General features: G+C 43.9%; 1 protein-coding gene across 1 annotated transcript in view; it reads left to right on the top strand.

The window, feature by feature from the left end:
- Positions 1-23,693, top strand: part of LOC134984734 (zinc finger protein 260-like) — a 70,890-nt gene extending 47,197 nt beyond the window's left edge. The window contains exon 3 of the mRNA XM_063950236.1: positions 21,470-23,693. Coding sequence (XP_063806306.1) covers positions 21,470-23,103 — 1,634 coding nt within the window. The 3' untranslated portion in view covers positions 23,104-23,693. The remainder of the gene's footprint in view (positions 1-21,469) is intronic.
- The last annotated feature ends 2,515 nt before the right edge of the window (positions 23,694-26,208 follow it).

Here is a 26,208-nt window from a genome sequence, read left to right as displayed (position 1 = left end):
ACTATAGGCCATTAAGACAATATGGAAGGAAACTATAGGTCAATAATCAATACAGTAAGAAACTATAGGTCAGAAACACAATACAGTAAGAAACTATAGGTAGGTAAGACAATACAGTAAGAAACTATAGGTCATTAAGACAATACAGTAGGATTATGAAATGATAGATCAGTTAGACAATACAGTAAGAAACTATAGGTCAGAAAGACAATACAGTAGGAAACTGTAGGTCAGTAAGACAATACAGTAGGAAACTAGGTCAGTAAAACAATACAGTAAGAAACTGTAGGTCAGTAAGACAATACAGTAAGAAACTATAGGTCAGTAAGACAATATGGAAGAAGACTAGTTCAGTAAGACAATACAGTATGAAACTTTAGGTCACTAAGACAATACCACAGGAGACTATAGGTTAGTTAGACAATACAGAAGAAACAAAGTCTGTAAGACAATACAGTAGGAATCTATAGGTCAGTAAGACAATACAGTAGTAATCTATAGGTCAATTAGATAATGAAGTAGGAAACTATAGGTCAGTAAGACAATACAGTAAGAAACTGTAGGTCAGTAAGACTACATTAAGAAACTATGGGTCAGTATTACAATACAGAAGGAGACTAGGTCAGTAAAACAATACAGTAGGAAACTAGGTCAGTAAGACAATACAGTAGGATTAGGAAATTATAGGTCATTAATACAAAACTGTAAGAAACTATAGGTCAGTAAGACAATACAGTAGGAAACTATACATCAGTAAGACAATACAGGAATAAAACTATAGGTCAGTAAGACAATACAGTAGGAAACTATAAGTCAGTAAGAAACTATAGGCCAGTAAGACAATACAGTAAGAAACTATAGGCCAGTAAGACAATACAGTAAGAAACTTTAGGCCAGTTAGACAATACAGTAGGAAACTATAGGCCATTAAGACAATATGGAAGGAAACTATAGGTCAATAATCAATACAGTAAGAAACACAATACAGTAAGAAACTATAGGTAGGTAAGACAATACAGTAAGAAACTATAGGTCATTAAGACAATACAGTAGGATTATGAAATGATAGATCAGTTAGACAATACAGTAAGAAACTATAGGTCAGTAAGACAATACAGTAGGAAACTAGGTCAGTAAGACAATACAGTAGGAAACTAGGTCAGTAAAACAATACAGTAATAAACTTTATGTCAGAAACAATACAGTAAGAAACTGTAGGTCAGTAAGACAATACAGTAAGAAACTATAGGTCAGTAAGACAATATGGAAGAAGACTAGTTCAGTAAGACAATACAGTAATAAACTATCGGTCAATAAGACAATATAGTAAGAAACTATAGGTCAGTAGGACAATACATTAAGAAACTATAGGTCATTAATACAATACAGAAGGAAACTATAGGTAATTAAGACAATACAAAAGCAAACTTTAGGTCAGTAATACAATACAGTATGAAACTATAGATCACTAAGACAATACAGAAGAAACTATAAGTCTGTAAGACAATACAGTAAAAACTATAGGTCATTAAGACAATACAGTAGGAAACTAGGTCAGTAAGACAATACAGTAGGATTAGGAAATGATAGGTCAGTTAGACAATACAGTAAGAAACTATAGGTCAGAAAGACTATACAGTAGGAAACCATAAGTAAGACAATACAGTAAGAAACTATAGGTCAGTAAGACAATACAGTAGGAAACTAGGCCATTAAGACAATATGGAAGGAAACTATAGGTCAGTAAGACAACACAGTAGATTACTATAGGGCAGTAAGGTAATACATTAGAAAAATATAGGTCAATAAGACAATACAGTAAGAAACTATAGGTCATAAACACAATACAGTAATAAACTATAGGTCTGTAAGACAATACAGTAAGAAACTATAGGTCATTAAGACAATACAGTAGAATTAGGAAATGATAGATCAGTTAGACAATACAGTAATAAACTATAGGTCAGAAAGACAATACAGTAGGAAACTGTAGGTCAGTAAGACAATACAGTAGAAAACTAGGTCAGTAAGACAATACAGTAGGAAACTAGGTCAGTAAAACAAAACAGTAAGAAACTATACGTCAGTCAGACAATACAGTATGAAACTGTAGGTCAGTAAGACAATACAGTAAGAAACTATAAATCAGTAAGACAATATGGAAGGAAACTAGTTCAGTAAGACAATACAGTATGAAACTAGGTCATTAAAACAATACAGTAAAAAACTATGTCAGTAAGACAATACAGTAAGAAACTACGTAATTAAGACAATATGGAAGGAAACTATAAATCAGTAAGACAATACAGTTTGAAACTATAGGTCGGTAAGACAATACTGTAAAAAAAACTATAGGTCAGTAAGACAATACAGTTGGAAACTATAGGTCAGTAAGACAATAAAGTTGGAAACTATAGGTCATAAAATAATACAGTAAGAAACTATTGGTCAATAAGACAATAGAGTAGGAATCTATAGGTCAATATGACAATACAGTAAGAAACTATATGTCAGTAAGACAATATGGGAGGAAACTATAGGTTAATAAAGACAACACAGTAGAAAACTAACTCAGTAAGACAATACATTAGGAAACTATAGTTCAGTACGACAATATGGAAGGAAACTATAGGTCAGTAAGACAATACAGTAGGAAACTATAGGTCACTAAGACAATACAGTAAGAAACTATAGGTCAGATAGACAATACAGTAAGAAACTATAGGTCAGTAAGACAATATAGAAGGAGACTAGGTCAGTAAGACAATACAGAAGGAAATTATAGGTAAGTAAGATAATACCTTAAGAAACTATAGGTCAGTAAGACAATACAGTAGGAAACTATAGGTCAGTAAGACAATACAGTAAGAAACTATAGGTCAGTAAGACAATACAGTAGGAATCTATAGGTCAGTGAAACAATACAAAAGGAAACTATAGGTCAGTAAGACAATACAGTAGGAAACTATAGGTCACTAAGACAATGCAGTAAGAAGCTATAGGTCATTAAGTCAATACAGAAGGAAATTATAGGTAAGTAAGATAATACATTAATAAACTATAGGTCAGTAACACAATACAGAAGGAGACTAGGTCAGTAAGACAATACAGTAGGCATCAATAGGTCAGTAAGACAATACAGTAAGAAACTATAGGTCAGTAAGACAATACAGTAAGAAACTATAGGTCAGTAAGACAATACAGTAAGAAACTATAGGTCAGTAAGACAATACAGTAAGAAACTATAGGCCTGTAAGACAATATGGAAGGAAACTATAGGTCAGTAAGACAATACAGTAAGAAACTATAGGTCAGTAAGACAATACAGTAAGAAACTATAGGCCTGTAAGACAATATGGAAGGAAACTATAGGTCAGTAAGACAATACAGTAAGAAACTATAGGTCAGTAAGACAATACAGTTGGAAACTATAGGTCAGTAAGACAATAAAGTTGGAAACTATAGGTCATAAAATAATACAGTAAGAAACTATTGGTCAATAAGACAATAGAGTAGGAATCTATAGGTCAATATGACAATACAGTAAGAAACTATATGTCAGTAAGACAATATGGGAGGAAACTATAGGTTAATAAAGACAACACAGTAGAAAACTAACTCAGTAAGACAATACATTAGGAAACTATAGTTCAGTACGACAATATGGAAGGAAACTATAGGTCAGTAAGACAATACAGTAGGAAACTATAGGACAGTAAGACAATACAGTAGGAAACTATAGGTCACTAAGACAATACAGTAAGAAACTATAGGTCAGATAGACAATACAGTAAGAAACTATAGGTCAGTAAGACAATATAGAAGGAGACTAGGTCAGTAAGACAATACAGAAGGAAATTATAGGTAAGTAAGATAATACCTTAAGAAACTATAGGTCAGTAAGGACAATACAGTAGGAAACTATAGGTCAGTAAGACAATACAGTAAGAAACTATATGTCAGTAAGACAATACAGTAGGAATCTATAGGTCAGTGAAACAATACAAAAGGAAACTATAGGTCAGTAAGACAATTACAGTAGGAAACTATAGGTCACTAAGACAATGCATAAGAAGCTATAGGTCATTAAGTCAATACAGAAGGAAATTATAGGTAAGTAAGATAATACATTAATAAACTATAGGTCAGTAACACAATACAGAAGGAGACTAGGTCAGTAAGACAATACAGTAGGCATCAATAGGTCAGTAAGACAATACAGTAAGAAACTATAGGTCAGTAAGACAATACAGTAAGAAACTATAGGTCAGTAAGACAATACAGTAAGAAACTATAGGTCAGTAAGACAATACAGTAAGAAACTATAGGCCTGTAAGACAATATGGAAGGAAACTATAGGTCAGTAAGACAATACAGTAAGAAACTATAGGTCAGTAAGACAATACAGTAAGAAACTATAGGCCTGTAAGACAATATGGAAGGAAACTATAGGTCAGTAAGACAATACAGTAAGAAACTATAGGTCATTAAGACAATACAGTAAGAAACTATAAGTCAGACAATTCAGAAGAAAACTATAGGTAGGTAAGATATTACAGTAAGAAACTATAGGTCGTTAAGAGAATCCAGTCGGAAATTATAGGTCAGTAAGACAATACAGTAGGAAACTTTAGGTCACTAAGACAATACCGACAGGAGACTATAGGTAAGTAAGACAATACAGAAGAAACAATAAGTCTGTAAGACAATACAGTAGGAATCTATAGGACAGTAAGACAATACAGTAGGAAACTATAGGTCAGTAAGACAATACATAAGAAACTATAGGTCAGTAAGACAATACAGTAGGAAACTATAGGTCAGTAAGAACACAGTAGGAAACTGTACGTCAGTAAGACAATACAGTAGGATTAGGAAATGATAGGTCAGTAAGACAATACAGTAAAACTATAGGTCGTTAAGAGAATCCAATAGGAAATTATAGGTCAGTAAGCCAATACAGTAGGAAAACTTTAGGTCACTAAGACAATACCACAGGAGACTATAGGTTAGTAAGACAACACAGTAGGATTAGGAAATGATGGGTCAGTAAGACGATACAGTAGGATTAGGAAATGATAGGTCAGTAAGACGATACAGTAGGAAATGATAGGTCAGTAAGACAATACAGTAGGAAACTATAGGTCAGTAAGACAATACCACAGGAGACTATAGGTCAGTAAGACAATACAGTAGGAAACTAGGTCAGTAAGACAATACAGTAGGAAACTAGGTCAGTAAGACAATACAGTAGGAAACTAGGTCAGTATTGAAAGCAAACAACATAGTCAGCTGCTAACATAATGCCTTACTGTGCAAGAAAATACTATGTGTAATGAACCATACTGAACCTTATATTTAAGGCTGTACACCAAAGTTCTGATCCATATGGTCATTAGACGTTTAATGTGTCTATATGTCCTATATCAGAAATAATTTATTTTGAAAGTGTCTCAATCCAGGCAAAGTGTGGAAACTGCACAATCAGACGCTGATAAAATAATTCACTGTGCCGAAATAACACTGTGTATTATGAATGGTATTAAATGGTTCACAAGGCTGGATAATAAAGCCCTGATACGCATACCAAAAGATATTTAATGTGTATATAAATCTATATCAGAAATGATTCTATAAAAAGCTGGATGTGTGTCAGGACACTAGTGACATGTTTCACATTTACAACAACTCTATAGTGATCATAGATCCATTTACAGCAAGTGTTATATATTCACTGAATATATGTAACCCTCCTAAATAAAAGGGCAGCAGACGGCACCTAATATATGTAGGTACCAGGTGTAAGATTCACTATTACACACACCCTGAAGGCATAACATGATACATTAATGAACTATGTTTAAATTAATATTTTAAGCCTACATTCATATAAGAATATGCTGAGCCCTCAACATTTCTATTATAACATAGAGGAATAAACTACTCTTATGATCTTAGATCATTAACATATATCTGAGTATAAGGAACGTAAGGGAATGAATATGGTGTACAGCAATATCCTGTTATAAGATTTCTGACCACTTATTGTCACTAATTGTTACAGCTCTCAATGAGCCATAGTGATGCTATGATAAAACCTTGTGACAACTGAAAGATTGGATACTGTCAGAGCTGAACAATTGTTTCTCTTTAGTGGATACATTTGTATCTGAATGTTTCTTATGCTCCTATTTCAGTGGATACAACACTGCTCATGAAGCCTGAGAGAGCACACCAGGGACGTGCAGTCAGGGGAGGCAGTGCCTCCCCTGTCATTCTCCCCTGTCATTAATGATTTTGTTACAATAATATAAAGAAGATACTTCTGACACATATTCTGTGTCCTAAGTATATGCTTTATATTATTTTAGTCATTTCTACATTTTCAAACTGTTTAATTTGTTTTTAGAGGCATCGAGAGCGGTGCCTCCTGTAGATAATGACAAAGGTCCGGAAGCGGGGGGCGGGGGCCAAGGAGAGGGCTGTAAAAGCCCATTAAAAAAAACAGGAACAGCGGCACCAGTGTGAGTGCCTCAGTGACAGGGGCGTGCCTTCTGCCCATATGAAAGCACGCCCCTTCCTCTGAGACAGATATGATTGGGTACTGTCTGATCCTCCTTCCTCCGGCCAGACCCGCATCACCCACACAGTCACACCGCCGGCGCCGCTCATCACCCCCGCACCCTCCCCCCGCTCGTTGGTGCTGACCTCTCCTGACCAGGCGGCCGCGTAGAGTGCCCTGCGCCGCTAATCACCCGCACACCACCGGCGCCGCTCATTCCCCCCTCCCGCTCACCTGGTGCTGCTCATCCAAACCCCCCACCCCCCCCACCCGCTCACCGTCATTGCTACCCTCCCCTGCAACCACCGCTGGTGGCTCTCATCTCATGGCGTGCTGCTTATCCCCCCCCCCCTCACTGTCAGTGCTGCTCATCTCTTCCCCCCCCCCCGCCCCCCCTCACCGTCGGTGCTGCACATCTACCCCCCCCCCCCCCTCAGTGCCAGTGCTGCCCATCTCTCCCCCTCTAACTCCCCGCTGGTGCTGCTCATCTCGCCCCATCCCCCTGCTCACCTGGTGCTGCTCATCATCTTTTCCCTCCCCCTCCACTCACCTGATGCTGCTCATCTCCCCCCCACCATCAGTGCAGCTCATCTCTCCCCCCCCAAAACCATCGCTGGTGCTTCTCATCTTCCACCCCCCCCCCCCCCCTCCCCTCTGCTCAGTGCTGCTCATCTCTCTCCCCCCCCCTGCTCAGCTGGTGCTGCTCATCATCTTCTCCCCCCCCCCCACTCACCTAGTGCTGCTCATCTCCCCCCCCCAACCACCGCAGGTGCTTCTCGTCTCCCCCCCGCTTGGTGCTAGTGCTGCCCGTCTCCCCCCCCCGCCCCCCCGCTCACCTGGTGCTGCTCATCTCCCCCTCACCGCCCGCTCACCAACAATGCAGCTCATCTCTCTGCTCATCTCCCCCCTCCCCCTGCTCAGTGCCAGTGCTGCTCATCTCTCCCCCCCCCAACCACCGCTGGTGCATCTCATCTCCCCCCCGCTCTCATGGTGCTGATCATCATCTTCTCTCCCCCCCCCCCTCTGCTCAGTGCCAGTGCTGCTCATCATCTCCCCCCCCCCCCCCACTCATCTGGTGCTGCTCACCCCCCACTCACCATCAGTGCTGCTCATCTCCCAACCCCCCCCCAGCCCCCAAACAAACGCTGGTGCTGCACATCCCCCCCCCCTCAGTGCCAATGCTGCTCATCTCTCCCTCCTCACTCACCGCCAGTGCTCATCACCCCCCCCCCCCCTGCTCACCGCCAGTGCTGGTCATCCCCCCGCTCTCTGCCAGTGCTGCTCATCTTCCCCACAGCCCCCACCTCTCCCTCCGCTCACCACCAGTGCTTACACTTCCCACCCCGCTCACCACCAGTGCTTCTCACTTCCCACCCCGCTCACTGCCAGTGCTGTTCATCTTCCCCACAGCCCCTCCCCGCTCACTGCCAGTGCTGCTCATCTCCCCCCGCTCACTGCCAGCGCTGCTCATCTTCCCCAAGGACTCCCACCCCTCCCCCCGCTCACTGCCAGTGCTGCTCATCTCCCCCCTCCACCTCACTACCGCCCGCCGTTTGCTTGCCAGCTGAGCTGAGCTGGGCTATCACCTGGAGGGAGCGCAGGAGAAGTTGCCGAGGCTTGACCGCAGCATCTGGGAATATGTGAGAGACCACAGCCGCTATTGACAGACACCGGTGACTGGTGAGTAGCTTGTAAATTCCCAAACTCCCCCCACCCAGTGGCGCCAATCTGTCTTTTTGCTGGTGGGTGCCTTGACATAATTATGTCGCCGTGGTTGCACACGCAACAGACCAGGAGGCTGACTGTGAGCTGGGGGTGGAGCCGCGGGTTGAGGAATTTACTGCCCATGGCTCCACCCCCAGCTCACAGTCAGCCTCCTGGTTTCTGGGGTATTGGGCGGCTGGGGGAAGCTGTAGTGCCAGCCCGTGCCCGGGGCTTCACTGACACTATCCTGCGCTCACCCCCCGCTGGTGGCTCATTGAGTGTCGGCCGGGAGAAGCTGCAGTGCTGTGCCTAGGGCTCCGCTGAGACTGCTGGGCTCACCCCCGCTGACGACTCATGTGATGTATGTATAGACCACATGAGCCACCAGCGGGGGTGATCGCAGCCTAGTCATACACCAGATGTGAATTTTGCCTCAGTCAGTGTGCTACAATGTGAGTTTCGGCTCATTCAGTGTGCTACAATGTGACTGTCAGCTCATTCAGTGTGCTACAATGTGAGTTTCGGCTCATTCTCTGCTATAATGTGAATTTCGGCTCATACTGTGTGCTACAATGTGACTGTCAGCTCATTCAGTGTGCTATAATGTGAGTTTCGGCTCATTCAGTGTGCTACAATGTGAATGTCGGCTCATACTGTGTGCTATAATGTGAATGTCGGCTCATTCAGTGTGCTACAATGTGAATATTGGATCATTCAGTGTGCTACAATGTGAATGTCGGCTCATTCAGTGTGCTAAATTGTGAATTTCGGCTCATTCAGTGTGTACAATGTGAATTTCGGCTCATTCAGTGTGCTACAATGTGAATTTCAGCTCAGTCAGTGTGCTACAATGTGAATGTTGGCTCATTCAGTGTGCTACAATGTGAATATTGGATCATTCAGTGTGCTACAATGTGAATTTCAGCTCATTCAGTGTGCTAAATTGTGAATTTCGGCTCATTCAGTGTGTACAATGTGAATTTCGGCTCATTCAGTGTGTACAATGTGAATTTCGGCTCATTCAGTGTGCTACAATGTGAATTTCAGCTCAGTCAGTGTGCTACAATGTGAATTTCGGCTCATTCAGTGTGCTACAATGTGAATTTTGGCTCATTCAGTGTGCTACAATGTGAATTTCGGCTCATTCAGTGTGTACAATGTGAATATTGGATCATTCAGTGTGCTACATTGTGAATTTCAGCTCAGTCAGTGTGCTATAATGTGAATATTGGATCATTCAGTGTGCTACAATGTGAATGTCGGATCATTCAGTGTGCTACAATGTGAATTTCAGCTCAGTCAGTGTGCTACAATGTGAATATTGGATCATTCAATGTGCTACAATGTGAGTTTCGGCTCATTCTCTGTGCTATAATGTGAATTTCGGCTCATACAGTGTGCTACAATGTGACTGTCAGCTCATTCAGTGTGCTACAATGTGACTGTCAGCTCATTCAGTGTGCTATAATGTGAGTTTCGGCTCATTCAGTGTGCTACAATGTGAATGTCGGCTCATTCAGTGTGCTACAATGTGAATTTCAGCTCATTCAGTGTGCTACAATGTGAATTTCGGCTCATACTGTGTGCTATAATGTGAATATTGGATCATTCAGTGTGCTACAATGTGAATGTCGGCTCATTCAGTGTGCTACAATGTGAATATTGGATCATTCAGTGTGCTACAATGTGAATTTCAGCTCATTCAGTGTGCTAAATTGTGAATTTCGGCTCATTCAGTGTGTACAATGTGAATTTCGGCTCATTCAGTGTGCTACAATGTGAATTTCTGCTCAGTCAGTGTGCTACAATGTGAATTTTGGCTCATTCAGTGTGCTACAATGTGAATTTTGGCTCATTCAGTGTGCTACAATGTGAATTTCGGCTCATTCAGTGTGTACAATGTGAATTTCGGCTCATTCAGTGTGCTACATTGTGAATTTCAGCTCAGTCAGTGTGCTATAATGTGAATATTGGATCATTCAGTGTGCTACAATGTGAATGTCGGATCATTCAGTGTGCTACAATGTGAATTTCAGCTCAGTCAGTGTGCTACAATGTGAATATTGGATCATTCAGTGTGTATGTGAATTTCAGCTCAGTCAGTGTGCTATAATGTGAATTTCGGCTCATTCAGTGTGCTATAATGTGAATTTCAGCTCATTCAGTGTGCTACAATGTGAATATTGGATCATTCAGTGTGCTACAATGTGAATTTCGGCTCATTCAGTGTGCTACAATGTGAATTTCGGCTCATTCAGTGTGTACAATGTGAATATTGTATCATTCAGTGTGTACAATGTGAATATTGGATCAGTCAGTGTGCTACAATGTGAATATTGGATCAGTCAGTGTGTACAATGTGAATTTCGGCTCATTCAGTGTGCTACAATGTGAATATTGGATCATTCAGTGTGCTACAATGTGAATGTCGGATCATTCAGTGTGTACAATGTGAATATTGGATCATTCAGTGTGTACAATGTGAATATTGTATCATTAAGTGTGTACAATGTGAATATTGGATCAGTCAGTGTGCTACAATGTGAATATTGGATCAGTCAGTGTGCTACAATGTGAATATTGGATCAGTCAGTGTGTACAATGTGAATTTCGGCTCATTCAGTGTGCTACAATGTGAATATTGGATCATTCAGTGTGCTACAATGTGAATTTCGGCTCAGTCAGTGTGCTACAATGTGAATATTGGATCAGTCAGTGTGCTACAATGTGAATATTGGATCAGTCAGTGTGCTATAATGTGAATATTGGATCAGTCAGTGTGCTACAATGTGAATATTGGATCAGTCAGTGTGCTACAATGTGAATATTGGATCAGTCAGTGTGCTATAATGTGAATATTGGATCAGTCAGTGTGCTACAATGTGAATATTGGATCAGTCAGTGTGCTACAATGTGAATATTGGATCAGTCAGTGTGTACAATGTGAATTTCGGCTCATTCTGTGTGCTGCAATAAGAATTTCGTCTCATTCTGTGTGCTACAATGTAAATTTCCGCATATACTGTGTGGTATAATGTGAAATGGGCACCAGTACTAGACAGTATAAGGGGTTCTACTATTGTGGGGTATATGGTGTGGTAAACTACATGGAAGGACACGCGCCCTTTGTGAGTGGCCACGCCGCCTTATCCGGAGCGCATGCGCCTTCGGCGCGCACATAATTGCAACCTTCACTTTTCCATATCCCAACTTCAAAATTCCACTTCGACCACTGTGAGGGATGGTATCAGAATCCTGGCACTTGAGATAACGACGGTCAGAATACCGACAGCGTCATCCTGATGTGCAGGATCCCAACAAACCCCCCAACCCTCCCTGCCTGCAGCCTGTTCTTAAACTGCACCAGGTAGAGCCCATTCCTAGACTGGTACTGCTGGCCAGGGATGACTGCTTGTCTCCAGCCTCCAACTCAAGCAGCAGCGCAGCTGTTGGGAGACCTGCTGCTGCTGGAGGAGAATGGAGGTGAGCAGAGTCTGTCCCCATGCTGTCCGAGAGGAGGCTCCAGAATCTGCCCCCTACTGCTGTAGTGCAGGAAGGAGACACAAGCACAGCAGGCACAGCCAGGGGCTGTGATTACATGATATAGTGCTATGGATTGTACGAGGAAGGGGGCCCCAAATCCGTGTGTTGCTTAGGGCTCCACGAGGTCTAATCTCGCCTCTGGCAGCGGCCATAGCTGTGGCTTTAGTGGGCATGCCTCACCAGCCACTGACCTCACTGCACGCCACTGGAACACACAGGTGTTATTGAGACCTTATAACAGAGCTTGTATATTAACTGTGAGATATAGAGAGACACAGTACACATTTAGTATTTTGATTAGTCTATTGAGAGATATTTCAGCATGACATATAGCAAACCATTAGCGTTCTATATGGTGACATCTGGAATCTGGCTTCAACGCTCCTATATTTGGAATCCTGGGAAGGAATATATATAATTGTGGGACACCTATTCTTGGAGCCTTCTTAGTTGTCTAATATATGAAATATAACACATATGAAATATTTCTGATACACTCTTGACCAGAGGTTCTCAAACTCGGTCCTCGGGGGCCCACACAGTGCATGTTTTCCAGGTCTCCTCACAGCATCACAAGTGAAATATTACCTCCACCTGTGGACCTTTAAAAATGTGTCCGTGAGTAATAAATACACCTGTGCACCTGCTGGGTTACCTGCAAAACATGCACTGTGTGGGGTCCTGAGGACCGAGTTTGAGAACTCTACTCTTGACCATTTATAGATTTTGTTAGCAATATATGAGCGAATCTGGTGACCTCTAGTGCGCAGCATTTTCATTTTAAAACACGATTTCTTCTCTATTTACAGTATGCAACTTTCCTTTTAATATTCGCTGGTCTTAATATATATTTCAATAAAAGTTATATTTTAGTATAAGATTCTGTGCACCACTATAGGGCATTTCACATTCTTCTTTTTTTCTCCTGGAAACTATAGGTCAGTAAGACAATACAGAAGGAAACTATAGGTCAGTAAGACAATACATTAAGAAACTATAGGTCAGTAAAGAAGGAAACTAGGTCAATAAAGAAGGAAACTAGGTCAGTAAGACAATACAGTAAGAAACTATAGGTCAGTAAAACAATACAGTATGAAACTATAGGTCAGTAAGACAATATAGTAGGAAGCTGTAGGTCAGTAAGACAATACAGTCAGAAACTAGGTCAGTAAGACAATACAGTAGGAAACTATAGGTCAGTAAGACAATTCAGTAAGAAGCTATAGGTCAGTAAGACAAAACAGTAAGAAACTATAGGTCAGTAAGACAATATGGAAGGAAACTATAGGTCAGTAAGACAATATGGAAGGAAACTATAGGTCAGTTAGATAATACATTAGGAAACTAGGTCAATACGACAATACAGTAAGAAACTATAGGTCAGAAACACAATATAGTAAGAAACTATAGGCCGGTAAGACAATACAGTAGGAAACTATAGGTCAGTAAAACAATACAGTAGTAAACTATAGGTCAGTAAGACAATACAGTAAGAAACTATAGGTCAGTAAGACAATACAGTAAGAAACTATAGGTCAGTAAGACAATACAGTAGGAAACTATAGGTCAGTAAGAGAATACAGTAAGAAACTATAGGTCAGTAAGACAATACAGTAGGAAACATTTAAAAAGGCTTTTTATACGAGTTCCTCCTAACACCGCACAACTGCTCAGTGCGCAGACATTTGTGCGCAAAATAAAAAAACTTGCAGTAAAACCTATGGAGAATTTTCACCACTATTAGCGGCTAAATGGATAGGGAATTTTTTGCGATTAACTGATCCCCCCCATAAAGTGTTTACACATACAGTATGATGTTACATTGAGATTTCCGCTGGAGCAAACGCTGCCACAATATTATTGAATGTGTAATTTAGCCCGTCCTCGTATGGGTGTAATATATTAATATATTCTTACTGAACAGGATTACCAGCACTGAATCAGTTATCACCCAATATAATATACATGCCAATGTTTAATAACAAATACACTTGTTTTTTTTATTACTTTATTCACCTTTATACATTTACTTTTGTGTTTTATATATCACTGATTTATCTTACATACTTTACTGTACTTAATAAAGGTTATATATTATTTTAGTGCGCAAACAGGACAGCACTTTCTCTTCTTTGCTGTTTAATTATTGCAAAGCCCATGTCACCTCTAGTAATCCCACATGAGCGTCCATGTCACCTCCAGTAATCCCACATGAGCGTCCATGTCACCTCTAGTAATCCCACATGAGCGTCCATGTCACCTCTAGTAATCCCACATGAGCGTCCATGTCACCTCTAGTAATTCCACATGATTGTCCATGTCACCTCTAGTAATCCCACATAAACGTCCATGTCACTTCTAGTAATCCCACATGAGCGTCCATATCACCTCTAGTAATCCCACATGAGCGTCCATGTCACCTCTAGTCATCCCACACAAGCGTCCGTGTCACCTCTAGTAATCCCACATGACAGTCCATGTCCTCTCTAGTAATCCCACATGAGCATCCATGTCACCTCTAGTAATCCCACATGAGCGTCCATGTCACCTCTAGTAATCCCACATGAGCGTCCATGTCACCTCTAGTAATCCCAAATGAGCGTCCATGTCACCTCTAATAATCTCACATGAGCATCCATGTCACCTCTAGTAATCCCACATGAGCGTCCATGTCACCTCTAGTAATCCCTCATGAGCATCCATGTCACATCTAGTAATCAGACATGAGCGTCCATGTCACCTCTAGTAATCCCACATGAGCATCCATGTCACCTCTAGTAATCAGACATGAGCGTCCATGTCACCTCTAGTAATCCCACATGAGCGTCCATGTCACATCTAGTAATCAGACATGAGCGTCCATGTCGCCTCTAGTAATCCCACATGAGTGCCCATGTCACCTCTAGTAATCCCACATGAGCGTCCGTGTCACCTATTTATTTATTTATTTATTTATTTATTAACAGTTTCTTATATAGCGCAGCAAATCCCGTTCACCTTTACAATTTGAAATAATAACAAACTGGGTGATAACAGTCATAGAGGTAGGAAGGCCCTGCTCGCAAGCTTACAATCTATAGGGAAATAGGCATATGTACACAAGGAAAGGTGCTATCTATTGCATAGAATGAGAAGACATGTGAGGATATGTGTGGACTGTACAGAGTGGATGTAATTTGATAGGAAGGTTTAGGAAAGTTATGTGGGCGGTTCAGGAATTTGATACGCTTGCCTAAAGAGGTGAGTTTTGAGGGAACGCTTGAAGGTTTGGAGACTAGAGGAGAGTCTTATTGTGCATGGTAGGGCATTCCACAGAGTGGGTGCAGCCCGATGAAAGTCCTGCAGTCGTGAGTGGGAGCGAGTAATGAGTGTGGATGAGAGACACAGGTCTTGTGAAGAGCGCAGAGGTCGGGTTGGGAGATATTTTGTGATAAGCGAAGTGATGTACGTTGGTGTAGTTTGGTTAATGGCCTTGTGTGTGAGTAAAAGTATTTCTCTGACGTCCTAAGTGGATGCTGGGGACTCCGTCAGGACCATGGGGATAGCGGCTCCGCAGGAGACAGGGCACAAAAATTAAAAGTTTGACCACTAGGTGGTGTGCACTGGCTCCTCCCCCTATGACCCTCCTCCAAGCCTCAGTTAGGTTTTTGTGCCCGACCGAGCAGGGTGCAATCTAGGTGGCTCTCCTATGTTAGGTTTTTTATTTTCAGTGAGTCCTGCTGGCAACGGGCTCACTGCAACGCGGGACTTAGGGGAGAAGAAGTGAACTCACCTGCGTGCAGGATGGATTGGCTTCTTAGGCTACTGGACACTAGCTCCAGAGGGACGATCACAGGTACAGCCTGGATGGGACACCGGAGCCGCGCCGCCGACCCCCTTGCAGATGCTGAAGACAGAAGAGGTCCAGGAATCGGCGGCTGAAGACTTCCCAGTCTTCTTAAGGTAGCGCACAGCACTGCAGCTGTGCGCCATTGCTCTCAGCACACTTCACACCAACGGTCACTGAGGGTGCAGGGCGCTGGGGGGGGGGGCGCCCTGGGCAGCAATGTAGATACCTAAGCTGGCTAAAAATACATCGCATATAGCCCCTGGGCTATATGGATGTATTTAACCCCTGCCAGGAATCCAGAAAAAACCGGGAGAAGAGCCCGCCGAAAAGGGGGCGGGACCTATCTCCTCAGCACACAGCGCCATTTTTCCCACACAGCTCCGCTGGTAGGAAGGCTCCCAGGCTCTCCCCTGCACTGCACTACAGAAACAGGGTAAAATCAGAGAGGGGGGGCACTTTTGGCGATAATTATAATATTTAAGCAGCTATAAAGGGAACACACTTATATAAAGGTTGTCCCTGTATATTATAGCGCTTGGGTGTGTGCTGGCAAACTCTCCCTCTGTCTCCCCAAAGGGCTAGTGGGGTCCTGTCTTCTATCAGAGCATTCCCTGTGTGTCTGCTGTGTGTCGGTACGTGTGTGTCGACATGTATGAGGACGATGTTGGCGTGGAGGCGGAGCAATTGCCTGTAATGGTGATGTCACCCCCTAGGGAGTCGACACCGGAATGGATGGCTTTGTTTATGGAATTACGTGATAGTGTCAGCACGCTGCAAAAGTCGGTTGACGACATGAGACGGCCGGCAAACCAATTGGTGCCTGTCCAGGCGTCTCAAACACCGTCAGGGGCTGTAAAACGCCCATTACCTCAGTTGGTCGACACAGACACCGACACGGACACTGACTCCAGTGTCGACGGTGAAGAAACAAACGTATTTTCCAGTAGGGCCACACGTTATATGATCACGGCAATGAAGGAGGCTTTGCATATATCTGATGCTGCAAGTACCACAAAAAGGGGTATTATGTGGGGTGTGAAAAAACTACCTGTAGTTTTTCCTGAATCAGATGAATTGAATGAAGTGTGTGATGAAGCGTGGGTTACCCCCGAAAAAAACTGCTAATTTCAAAGAAGTTATTGGCATTATACCCTTTCCCGCCAGAGGTTAGGGCGCGCTGGGAAACACCCCCTAGGGTAGATAAGGCGCTCACACGCTCATCAAAACAAGTGGCGTTACCGTCTCCAGAAACGGCCGCCCTCAAAGACCCAGCTGATAGGAGGCTGGAAAATACCCTAAAAAGTATATACACACATACTGGTGTTTTACTGCGACCAGCTATCGAATCAGCATGGATGTGCAGTGCTGGGGTGGCTTGGTCGGAGTCACTGACTGAAAATATTGATACCCTGGATAGGGACAATATTTTATTGACTATAGAGCATTTAAAGGATGCATTTCTTTATATGCGAGATGCACAGAGGGATATTTGCACTCTGGCATCAAGGGTAAGTGCGCTGTCCATTTCTGCCAGAAGAAGTTTATGGACGCGACAGTGGTCAGGCGATGCAGATTCCAAACGGCATATGGAAGTATTGCCGTATAAAGGGGAGGAGTTATTTGGGGTCGGTCTATCGGACTTGGTGGCCACGGCAACAGCCGGAAAATCCACCTTTTTACCTCAGGTCACCTCCCAGCAGAAAAAGACACCGTCTTTTCAGCCGCAGTCCTTTCGTTCCCATAAGAATAAGCGGGCAAAAGGACATTCATATCTGCCACGAGGCAAAGGAAAGGGTAAGAGACTGCAGCAAGCAGCTCCCTCCCAGGAGCAGAAGCCCTCCACCGCTTCTGCAAAGTCCTCAGCATGACGCTGGGACTTTACAAGCGGACTCAGGTGCGGTGGGGGTCGCCTCAAGAATTTCAGCGCGCAGTGGGCTCACTCGCAAGTGGACCCTTGGATCCTGCAGGTAGTATCTCAGGGTTACAGGTTGGAATTCGAGATGTCTCCCCTCGCCGGTTCCTGAAGTCTGCTTTACCAACGTCTCCCTCCGACAGGGCGACGGTATTGGAATCCATTCACAAGCTGCATTCTCAGCAGGTGATAGTCAAGGTACCCCTTTTATAACAGGGAAAGAGGTATTATTCCACACTGTTTGTGGTACCGAAGCCGGACGGCTCGGTAAGACCTATTCTAAATCTGAAGTCTTTGAACATGTACATACAAAAGTTCAAGTTCAAGATGGAGTCACTCAGAGCAGTGATAGCGAATCTGGAAGAAGGGGACTTTATGGTGTCCTTGGACATCAAGGATGCTTACCTCCATGTCCCAATTTGCCCTTCACACCAAGGGTACCTCAGGTTCGTGGTACAAAACTGTCATTATCAGTTTCAGACGCTGCCGTTTGGATTGTCCACGGCACCCCGGGTCTTTACCAAGGTAATGGCCGAAATGATGATTCTTCTTCGAAGAAAAGGCGTATTAATTATTCCTTACTTGGACGATCTCCTGATAAGGGCAAGGTCCAGAGAACAGCTAGAGGTCGGTGTAGCACTAACCCAAGTAGTGCTACAACAGCACGGGTGGATTCTGAATTTTCCAAAATCCCAGCTGATCCCGACGACACGTCTGCTGTTCCTAGGGATGATTCTGGACACTGTTCAGAAAAAGGTGTTTCTTCCGGAGGAGAAAGCCAGGGAGTTATCCGAACTTGTCAGGAAACTCCTAAAACCAGGAAAAGTGTCTGTGCATCAATGCACAAGAGTCCTGGGGAAAATGGTGACTTCTTACGAAGAAATTCCATTCGGCAGATTCCACGCACAAATTTCTCAGTGGGATCTGCTGGACAAATGGTCCGGGTCGCATCTGCAAATGCATCAGCGGATAACCCTGTCTCCAAGGACAAGGGTGTCTCTGCTATGGTGGTTGCAGAGTGCTCATCTGTTAGAGGGCCGCAGATTCGGCATACAGGACTGGGTCCTGGTGACCACGGATGCCAGCCTGAGAGGCTGGGGAGCGGTCACACAGGGAAGAAACTTCCAGGGCGTGTGGTCAAGCCTGGAGACGTTTCTTCACATAAATATAGGAGGAGTAAGAACGATACTCGTGGCTCCGGATTGGCCAAGAAGGACTTGGTACCCCGAACTTCAGGAGATGCTCACGGAAGATCCATGGCCCCTACCTCTAAGAAGGGACCTGCTTCAGCAGGGACCTTGTCTATTCCAAGACTTACCGCGGCTGCGTTTGACGGCATGGCGGTTGAACGCCGGATCCTGAAGGAAAAAGGCATTCCAGAGGAAGTCATCCCTACCCTGATTAAAGCCAGGAAGGAAGTGACCGCACAGCATTATCACCGCATTTGGAGAAAATATGTTGCGTGGTGTGAGGCCAGGAGGTCTCCGACGGAGGAATTTCAACTGGGTCGATTCCTACATTTCCTGCAAACAGGATTGTCTATGGGCCTCAAATTGGGGTCCATTAGGGTTCAAATTTCGGCCCTGTCGATTTTCTTCCAGAAAGAATTGGCTTCAGTTCCTGAAGTCCAAACTTTTGTCAAAGGAGTACTACATATACAGCCCCCGGTTATGCCTCCAGTGGCACCGTGGGATCTCAACGTAGTTTTAGAATTCCTCAAATCCCATTTGGTTTGAACCACTCAAATCGGTGGATTTGAAATATCTTACATGGAAAGTGACCATGCTACTGGCCCTGGCTTCGGCCAGGAGAGTGTCAGAGTTGGCGGCTTTATCGTACAAAAGCCCATATCTGATTTTCCATTCGGACAGGGCAGAACTGCGGACGCGTCCTCCGTTTCTCCCTAAGGTGGTTTCAGCGTTTCACCTGAACCAACCTATTGTGGTGCCTGCGGCTACTAGCGACTTGGAGGACTCCAAGTTGTTGGACGTTGTCAGAGCCTTAAAAATATATATTTCAAGGACGGCTGGAGTCAGAAAGTCTGACTCGCTGTTTATACTGTGTGCACCCAACAAGCTGGGTGCTCCTGCGTCTAAGCAGACGATTGCTCGTTGGATTTGTAGCACAATTCAACTTGCGCATTCTGTGGCAGGCCTGCCACAGCCTAAATCTGTAAATGCCCACTCCACAAGGAAGGTGGGCTCATCTTGGGCGGCTGCCCGAGGGGTCTCGGCATTACAACTCTGCCGAGCAGCTACGTGGTCAGGGGAGAACACGTTTGTAAAATTCTACAAATTTGATACCCTGGCTAAGGAGGACGTGGAGTTCTCTCATTCGGTGCTGCAGAGTCATCCGCACTCTCCCGCCCGTTTGGGAGCTTTGGTATAATCCCCATGGTCCTGACGGAGTCCCCAGCATCCACTTAGGACATCAGAGAAAATAAGAATTTACTCACCGGTAATTCTATTTCTCATAGTCCGTAGTGGATGCTGGGCACCCATCCCAAGTGCGGATTGCCTGCAATACTTGTACATAGTTATTGTTACAAAAATCGGGTTATTATTGTTGTGAGCCATCTTTTCAGAGGCTCCTCTGTTATCATGCTGTTAACTGGGTTCAGATCACAAGTTGTACAGTGTGATTGGTGTGGCTGGTATGAGTCTTACCCGGGATTCAAAATCCTTCCTTATTGTGTACGCTCGTCCGGGCACAGTATCCTAACTGAGGCTTGGAGGAGGGTCATAGGGGGAGGAGCCAGTGCACACCACCTAGTGGTCAAACTTTTAATTTTTGTGCCCTGTCTCCTGCGGAGTCGCTATCCCCATGGTCCTGACGGAGTCCCCAGCATCCACTACGGACTACGAGAAATAGAATTACCGGTGAGTAAATTCTTATTTTTATATTGAATGTGGTAGAGTACAGGTAACCAATGGAGGGACTGACAGAGTGGATCTGCAGACGATGAACGTCTAGCGAGGAAGATAAGCCTCGCCGCTGTATTCAGAATGGATTGTAGTGGTGAGAGTCTTGTTTTGGGAAGACCAGTTAGGAGACTATTGCAATAATCAATGCGGGAGATAATGAGAGCGTGGATTAGAGTTTTAGCAGTGTCTTGTGTAAGGTATGGTCGTATTTTGGATATGTTTTTTAGATGCATGTAACATGATCTTGAGACAGATTGAATGTGGGGAACAAAGGACAGATCAGAGTCAAGGATGACACCTAGGCAGCGAGCTTGTGGGGTAGGGTAGATAGTCAAGTTTTCAACAGTGATAGAGATATCAGGTTGGTACCTACTATTGGCCGGTGGAAATATAATTAACTGTCTTTGAAATATTAAGTTTGAGGTGGCGAGATGTCATCCAGGATGAGATGTCAGAAAGGCATTCAGTGACACGGTCCAGTACAGATAGGGACAAGTCAGGGGAGGATAGGTAGATTTGAGTATCATCTGCGTACAGATGATACTGAAAACCAAAAGAGCTGATTAGTTTGCCAAGAGATGAGGTATAGATAGAGAAAAGCAGAGGACCCAAGACTGAGCCTTGCGGTACTCCAACTGAAAGAGGTAGCGAAGAGGAGGTAGATTCAGAGAAGCGTCACCTCTAGTAATCCCACATGAGCGTCCGTGTCACCTCTAGTAATCCCACGTGAGCGTCCATGTCACCTCTAGTAATCCCACGTGAGCGTCCATGTCACCTCTAGTTATCCCACACAAGCGTCCGTGTCACCTCTAGTAATCCCACACAAGCGTCTGTGTCACCTCTAGTAATCCCACATGATCAAGGTCCAGTCTAAGCATCCTAGCTTTTTTGTTTTTTAATGATTACAGGTAAAAAAATGTCAGTTATAGAATTATATATTGTAATCTGTAACACCCTGGGTCATTTTATATTTTAATGTATTTTATTTCCAGCAGATGGACACACAAGGAGGAATATCACAGAAGGACATCTAATGTTATCCCCGGATTGTGACATAAAAGATGACAGTAGACAGGATTCTCCAGGAGCTAACCCCATTACCGCAATTAAACATCCAGCTCTATCAGCTGATCCCCCTGATCCTGGGAAATATTCTCCTGATCACTCTGATATTGGTGCATCTGTTACAGCTCTGAGAGTAGATACAGTGTTTCCCTGTTCTATAGATGCCAAATGTTTTACACAGAACACAAAGCGTATTACCCATCAGCCAGCTAAGGCAGGTGAGAGGCCATTTCCATGTTCTGAGTGTGGGAAATGTTTTACACACAAATCAGCTCTTGTTACACATCAGAGAAGTCACACAGGTGAAAAGTCATATTCCTGTTCTGAGTGTAGGAAATGTTTTCCACGGAAATCAGAACTTGTTACACATCAGAGAAGTCACACAGGTGAGAAGCCATATTCCTGTTCTGAGTGTGGGAAATGTTTTGCATGGAAATCAAATCTTGTTAAACATCAGAGAAGTCACACAGGTGAGAAGCCGTACTTCTGTTCTGAGTGTGGGAAATGTTTTGCATCGAAATCAAATCTTGTTACACATCAGAGGAATCACACAGGTGAGAAGCCATATTCCTGTTCTCAGTGTGGGAAATGTTTTGCATCGAAATCATATCTTGTTATACATCAGAAAAGTCACAGAGGTGAGAAGCCATATTCCTGTTCTGAGTGTGGGAAATGTTTTGCATCGAAATCATATCTTGTTACACATCAGAAGAGTCACACAGGTGAGGAGCCATATTCCTGTTCTGAGTGTGGGAAATGTTTTGCATATAAATCAAATCTTGTTACACATCAGAAGAGTCACACAGGTGAGGAGCCATATTCCTGTTCTGAGTGTGGGAAATGTTTTGCATCGAAATCACATCTTGTTATACATCAGAGACGTCACACAGGTGAGAAGCCATATTCCTGTGCTGAGTGTGGGAAATGTTTTGCATTGAAATCAGGTCTTGTTATACATCAGAAAAGTCACACAGGTGAGAAGCCATATACCTGTGCTGAGTGTGGGAAATGTTTTCCACGTAAATCAGATCTTGTTACACATCAGAGAAGTCACACAGGTGAGAAGCCATATTCCTGTTCTGAGTGTGGGAAATGTTTCACACAGAAATCACATCTTGTTCCACATCAGAAAAGTCACACAGGTGAGAAGCCGTACTTCTGTTCTGAGTGTGGGAAATGTTTTGCATTGAAATCAAATCTTGTTACACATCAGAGGAATCACACAGGTGAGAAGCCATATTCCTGTTCTCAGTGTGGGAAATGTTTTGCATCGAAATCATATCTTGTTACACATCAGAAAAGTCACACAGGTGAGAAGCCATATTCCTGTTCTGAGTGTGGGAAATGTTTTGCATCGAAATCATATCTTGTTACACATCAGAGAAGTCACACAGGTGAGAAGCCGTATTCCTGTTCTGAGTGTGGGAAATGTTTTGCACAGAAATCAGATCTTGTTACACATCACAGAAGTCACACAGGTGAGAAGCCGTACTCCTGTTCTGAGTGTGGGAAATGTTTTGCATGGAAATCAGTTCTTGTTAAACATCAGCGATTTCACAAGTGAGAATCCATTTTCATGCTGAGAGATAAATAAATCTGCTCTTGTTGAACATATTAGACATTACCCAAGCACGGAACCATTTAAATCTTCTGGAGTATAATTATCACTGTCGTGCATGTTCCTCAAGGGTCAATCCTATCTCCTATGCTTTATAAAATATACATGCTACCATGGGTTATATAATCAGACATCATGGCCTGGTCTACCACTGCTATGCAGATGACCTGCTTTTTGCTCCATGTACTGAGAACCTAATACCAATCCTAAATGGTTGTCTAGCTGAGCGCCAGGGGTTGATGATGCCAGCCCAGCATTACATGGTCCAAGGTACTAGAAGCAGCTTCTGCCTCCTTACTGCCCCGCTTGCTTACTTCTAAAGATGAAGGACTGTTACCAGCAGTACCAAGAATCCTCTGTCATTCATTTAAGGGTTGAACGTTTAGCTTTGCAGCCCTGACCATGGAACTCACTGCCTTGCACAGTCCAAGAGGCCTCCAATCTAGAGACCTTCACAAGCAGACTGATGACTGTTACTCACGCTTTTCATTAATGTACCTCTATTTAGTTCCTAAATAAAACATTCCAAATGCTTAGGTCTTTTTTCTGCTGTTTATTTTGTATCTTGTGCTTTGTGTAAATGTGAATGTCTAATGCCAGTTTCCACAATCTGTATTGCTGCATGACAGTATGGCGGCCATTGGAACGTGTTGTCACTTCTAGTTTGCCTAACTTGTTGCAGACACTCATCTTGATAAGGAGTGTTGAGTGTTTTCTGATACAAGATCCTGTCCATATATACCCTGTACATTATCATGTGCATTAGTCACCCGGGTTCCATCTGCAGTGGTTTGTTGTATGTTACATCTATATGGTGCAGATACTCCCCTGTATGATTTCATAATAAAAGCTTTTGTTTGCATCTAATTATAGATGTATAGCTTTTATTTCTCTTACGTCCTAGAGGATGCTGGGGACTCTGTAAGGACCATGGGGTATAGACGGGCTCCGCAGGAGATATGTGCACCCTAAAGAACTTTTAGTATGGGTGTGCACTGGCTCCTCCCTCTATGCCCCTCCTCCAGACCTCAGGTAGATTCTGTGCCCAGAGGAGAATGGGTGCATTACAGGAGCTCCACTGAGTTTCTCTGATAAAAGAATTTTGTTAGGTTTTTTATTTTCAGGGAGCACTGCTGGCAACAGGCTCCCTGCATCGTGGGACTGAGGAGAGAGAAACAGACCTACTTAAATGATAGGCTCTGCTTCTTAGGCTACTGGACACCATTAGCTCCAGAGGGATCGGAACGCAGGTCTCCCCCTGCCGTTCGTCTCAGAGCCGCGCCGCCGTCCTCGCAGAGCCGGAAGATAGAAGCCGGGTGAGTATAAGAAAAAAGAAGACGTCTCAGGCGTCAGAAGACTTCTGAGCTTCACTGAGGTAAGCGCGCAGCGGTAACGCTGCGTGCCATTGCTCCCGCATGTTACACACAAGGCAGGCACTGATGGGTGCAGGGCGCCCTGGCCAGCAATATATACTTTCTCTGACGTCCTAGTGGATACTGGGAACTCTGTAAGGACCATGGGGAATAGCGGCTCCGCAGGAGACTGGGCACAACTACAGAAAGCTTTAGGACTACCTAGTGTGCACTGGCTCCTCCCACTATGACCCTCCTCCAGACCTCTGTTAGAATCTTGTGCCCGGCTGAGCTGGATGCACACTAGGGGCTCTCCTGAGCTCCTAGAAAGAAAGTATATTTTAGTTTTTTTATTTTACAGTGAGACCTGCTGGCAACAGACTCACTGCTACGAGGAACTAAGGGGAAAGAAGCGAACCTACCTGCTTGCAGCTAGCTTGGGCTTCTTAGGCTACTGGACACCATTAGCTCTAGAGGGATCGAACACAGGACCCGACCTCGATCGTTCGGTCCCGGAGCCGCGCCGCCGTCCCCCTTACAGAGCCAGAAGCAAGAAGAGTCTGGAAAATCGGGGCAGAAGACTTCTTCAAGGTAGCGCACAGCACTGCAGCTGTGCGCCATTGCTCCTCATGCACACCTCACACTCTGTTCACTGATGGGTGCATGGCGCCGGGGGGGGCGCCCTGAGGTCAATATTAGACACCTTGACTGGCAAATCTACACCATATATAGTCCCAGAGGCTATATAGGTGTAAAAATACCCCTGCCAGGGTTACAGAAAAAGTTGGAGAAGTCCGCCGAAAAAGGGGTGGGGCTATCTCCCTCAGCACACTGGAGCCATTTCTCCCTCACAGCTCTGCTGGAAGGATCGCTCCCAGGCTCTCCCCCGCAGTTACAACTACATAAGGGTAAAAAAAAGAGAGGGGGGGCACTAAATTTAGGCGCAGTATAACTATATAGCAGCTATAAGGGGATATAATTGTTAGTCCCTGTATTGTATAGCGCTCTGGTGTGTGTTGGCATACTCTCTCTGTCTCCCCAGAGTCATTTGTGGGGTCCTGTCCTCAGAGCATTCCCTGTGTGTGCGGTGTGTCGGTACGGCTGTGTCGACATGTTTGACGAGGAGGCTTATGTGGAGGCGGAGCAGATGCCTATAAATGTGATGTCACCCCCTGCGGGGCAGACACCTGAGTGGATGGATTTGTGGAAGGAATTACGTGAAAGTGTCAACGCCTTACATATAAAATTTGACGACATGCCAAATGCGGGACAGCCGGCTTCTCAGCTCGTGCCTGCCCAGGCGTCTCAAAGGCCATCAGGGGCTCTAAAACGCCCGCTACCTCAGATGGCAGACACAGATGTCGACACGGATACTGATACCAGTGTCGACGACGATGAGACTAATCTAATGTCCAATAGGGCCACTCGTTACATGATTGAGGCAATGAAAAATGTGTTGCACATTTCTGATCTTACCCCAGGTACCACTAAAAAGGGTATTATGTTTGGGGAGAAAAAGCTACCAGTGGTTTTTTCCCCTTCTGATGAATTAAATGAAGTGTGTGAAGAAGCGTGGGCTTCCCCTGATAAGAAACTGGTAATTTCTAAAATATTACTAATGGCGTACCCTTTCCCGCCAGAGGATAGGTCACGTTGTGAAACACCCCCTAGGGTGGATAAAGCGCTCACACGCTTGTCA

The sequence above is a fragment of the Pseudophryne corroboree genome (genome assembly GCF_028390025.1).
Source record: "Pseudophryne corroboree isolate aPseCor3 chromosome 3 unlocalized genomic scaffold, aPseCor3.hap2 SUPER_3_unloc_79, whole genome shotgun sequence".
NCBI classification, from domain to species: Eukaryota; Metazoa; Chordata; class Amphibia; order Anura; family Myobatrachidae; genus Pseudophryne; species Pseudophryne corroboree.
Note: the sequence above shows the minus strand (reverse complement) of the source record. Positions and strands in the feature narration are given on the sequence as shown.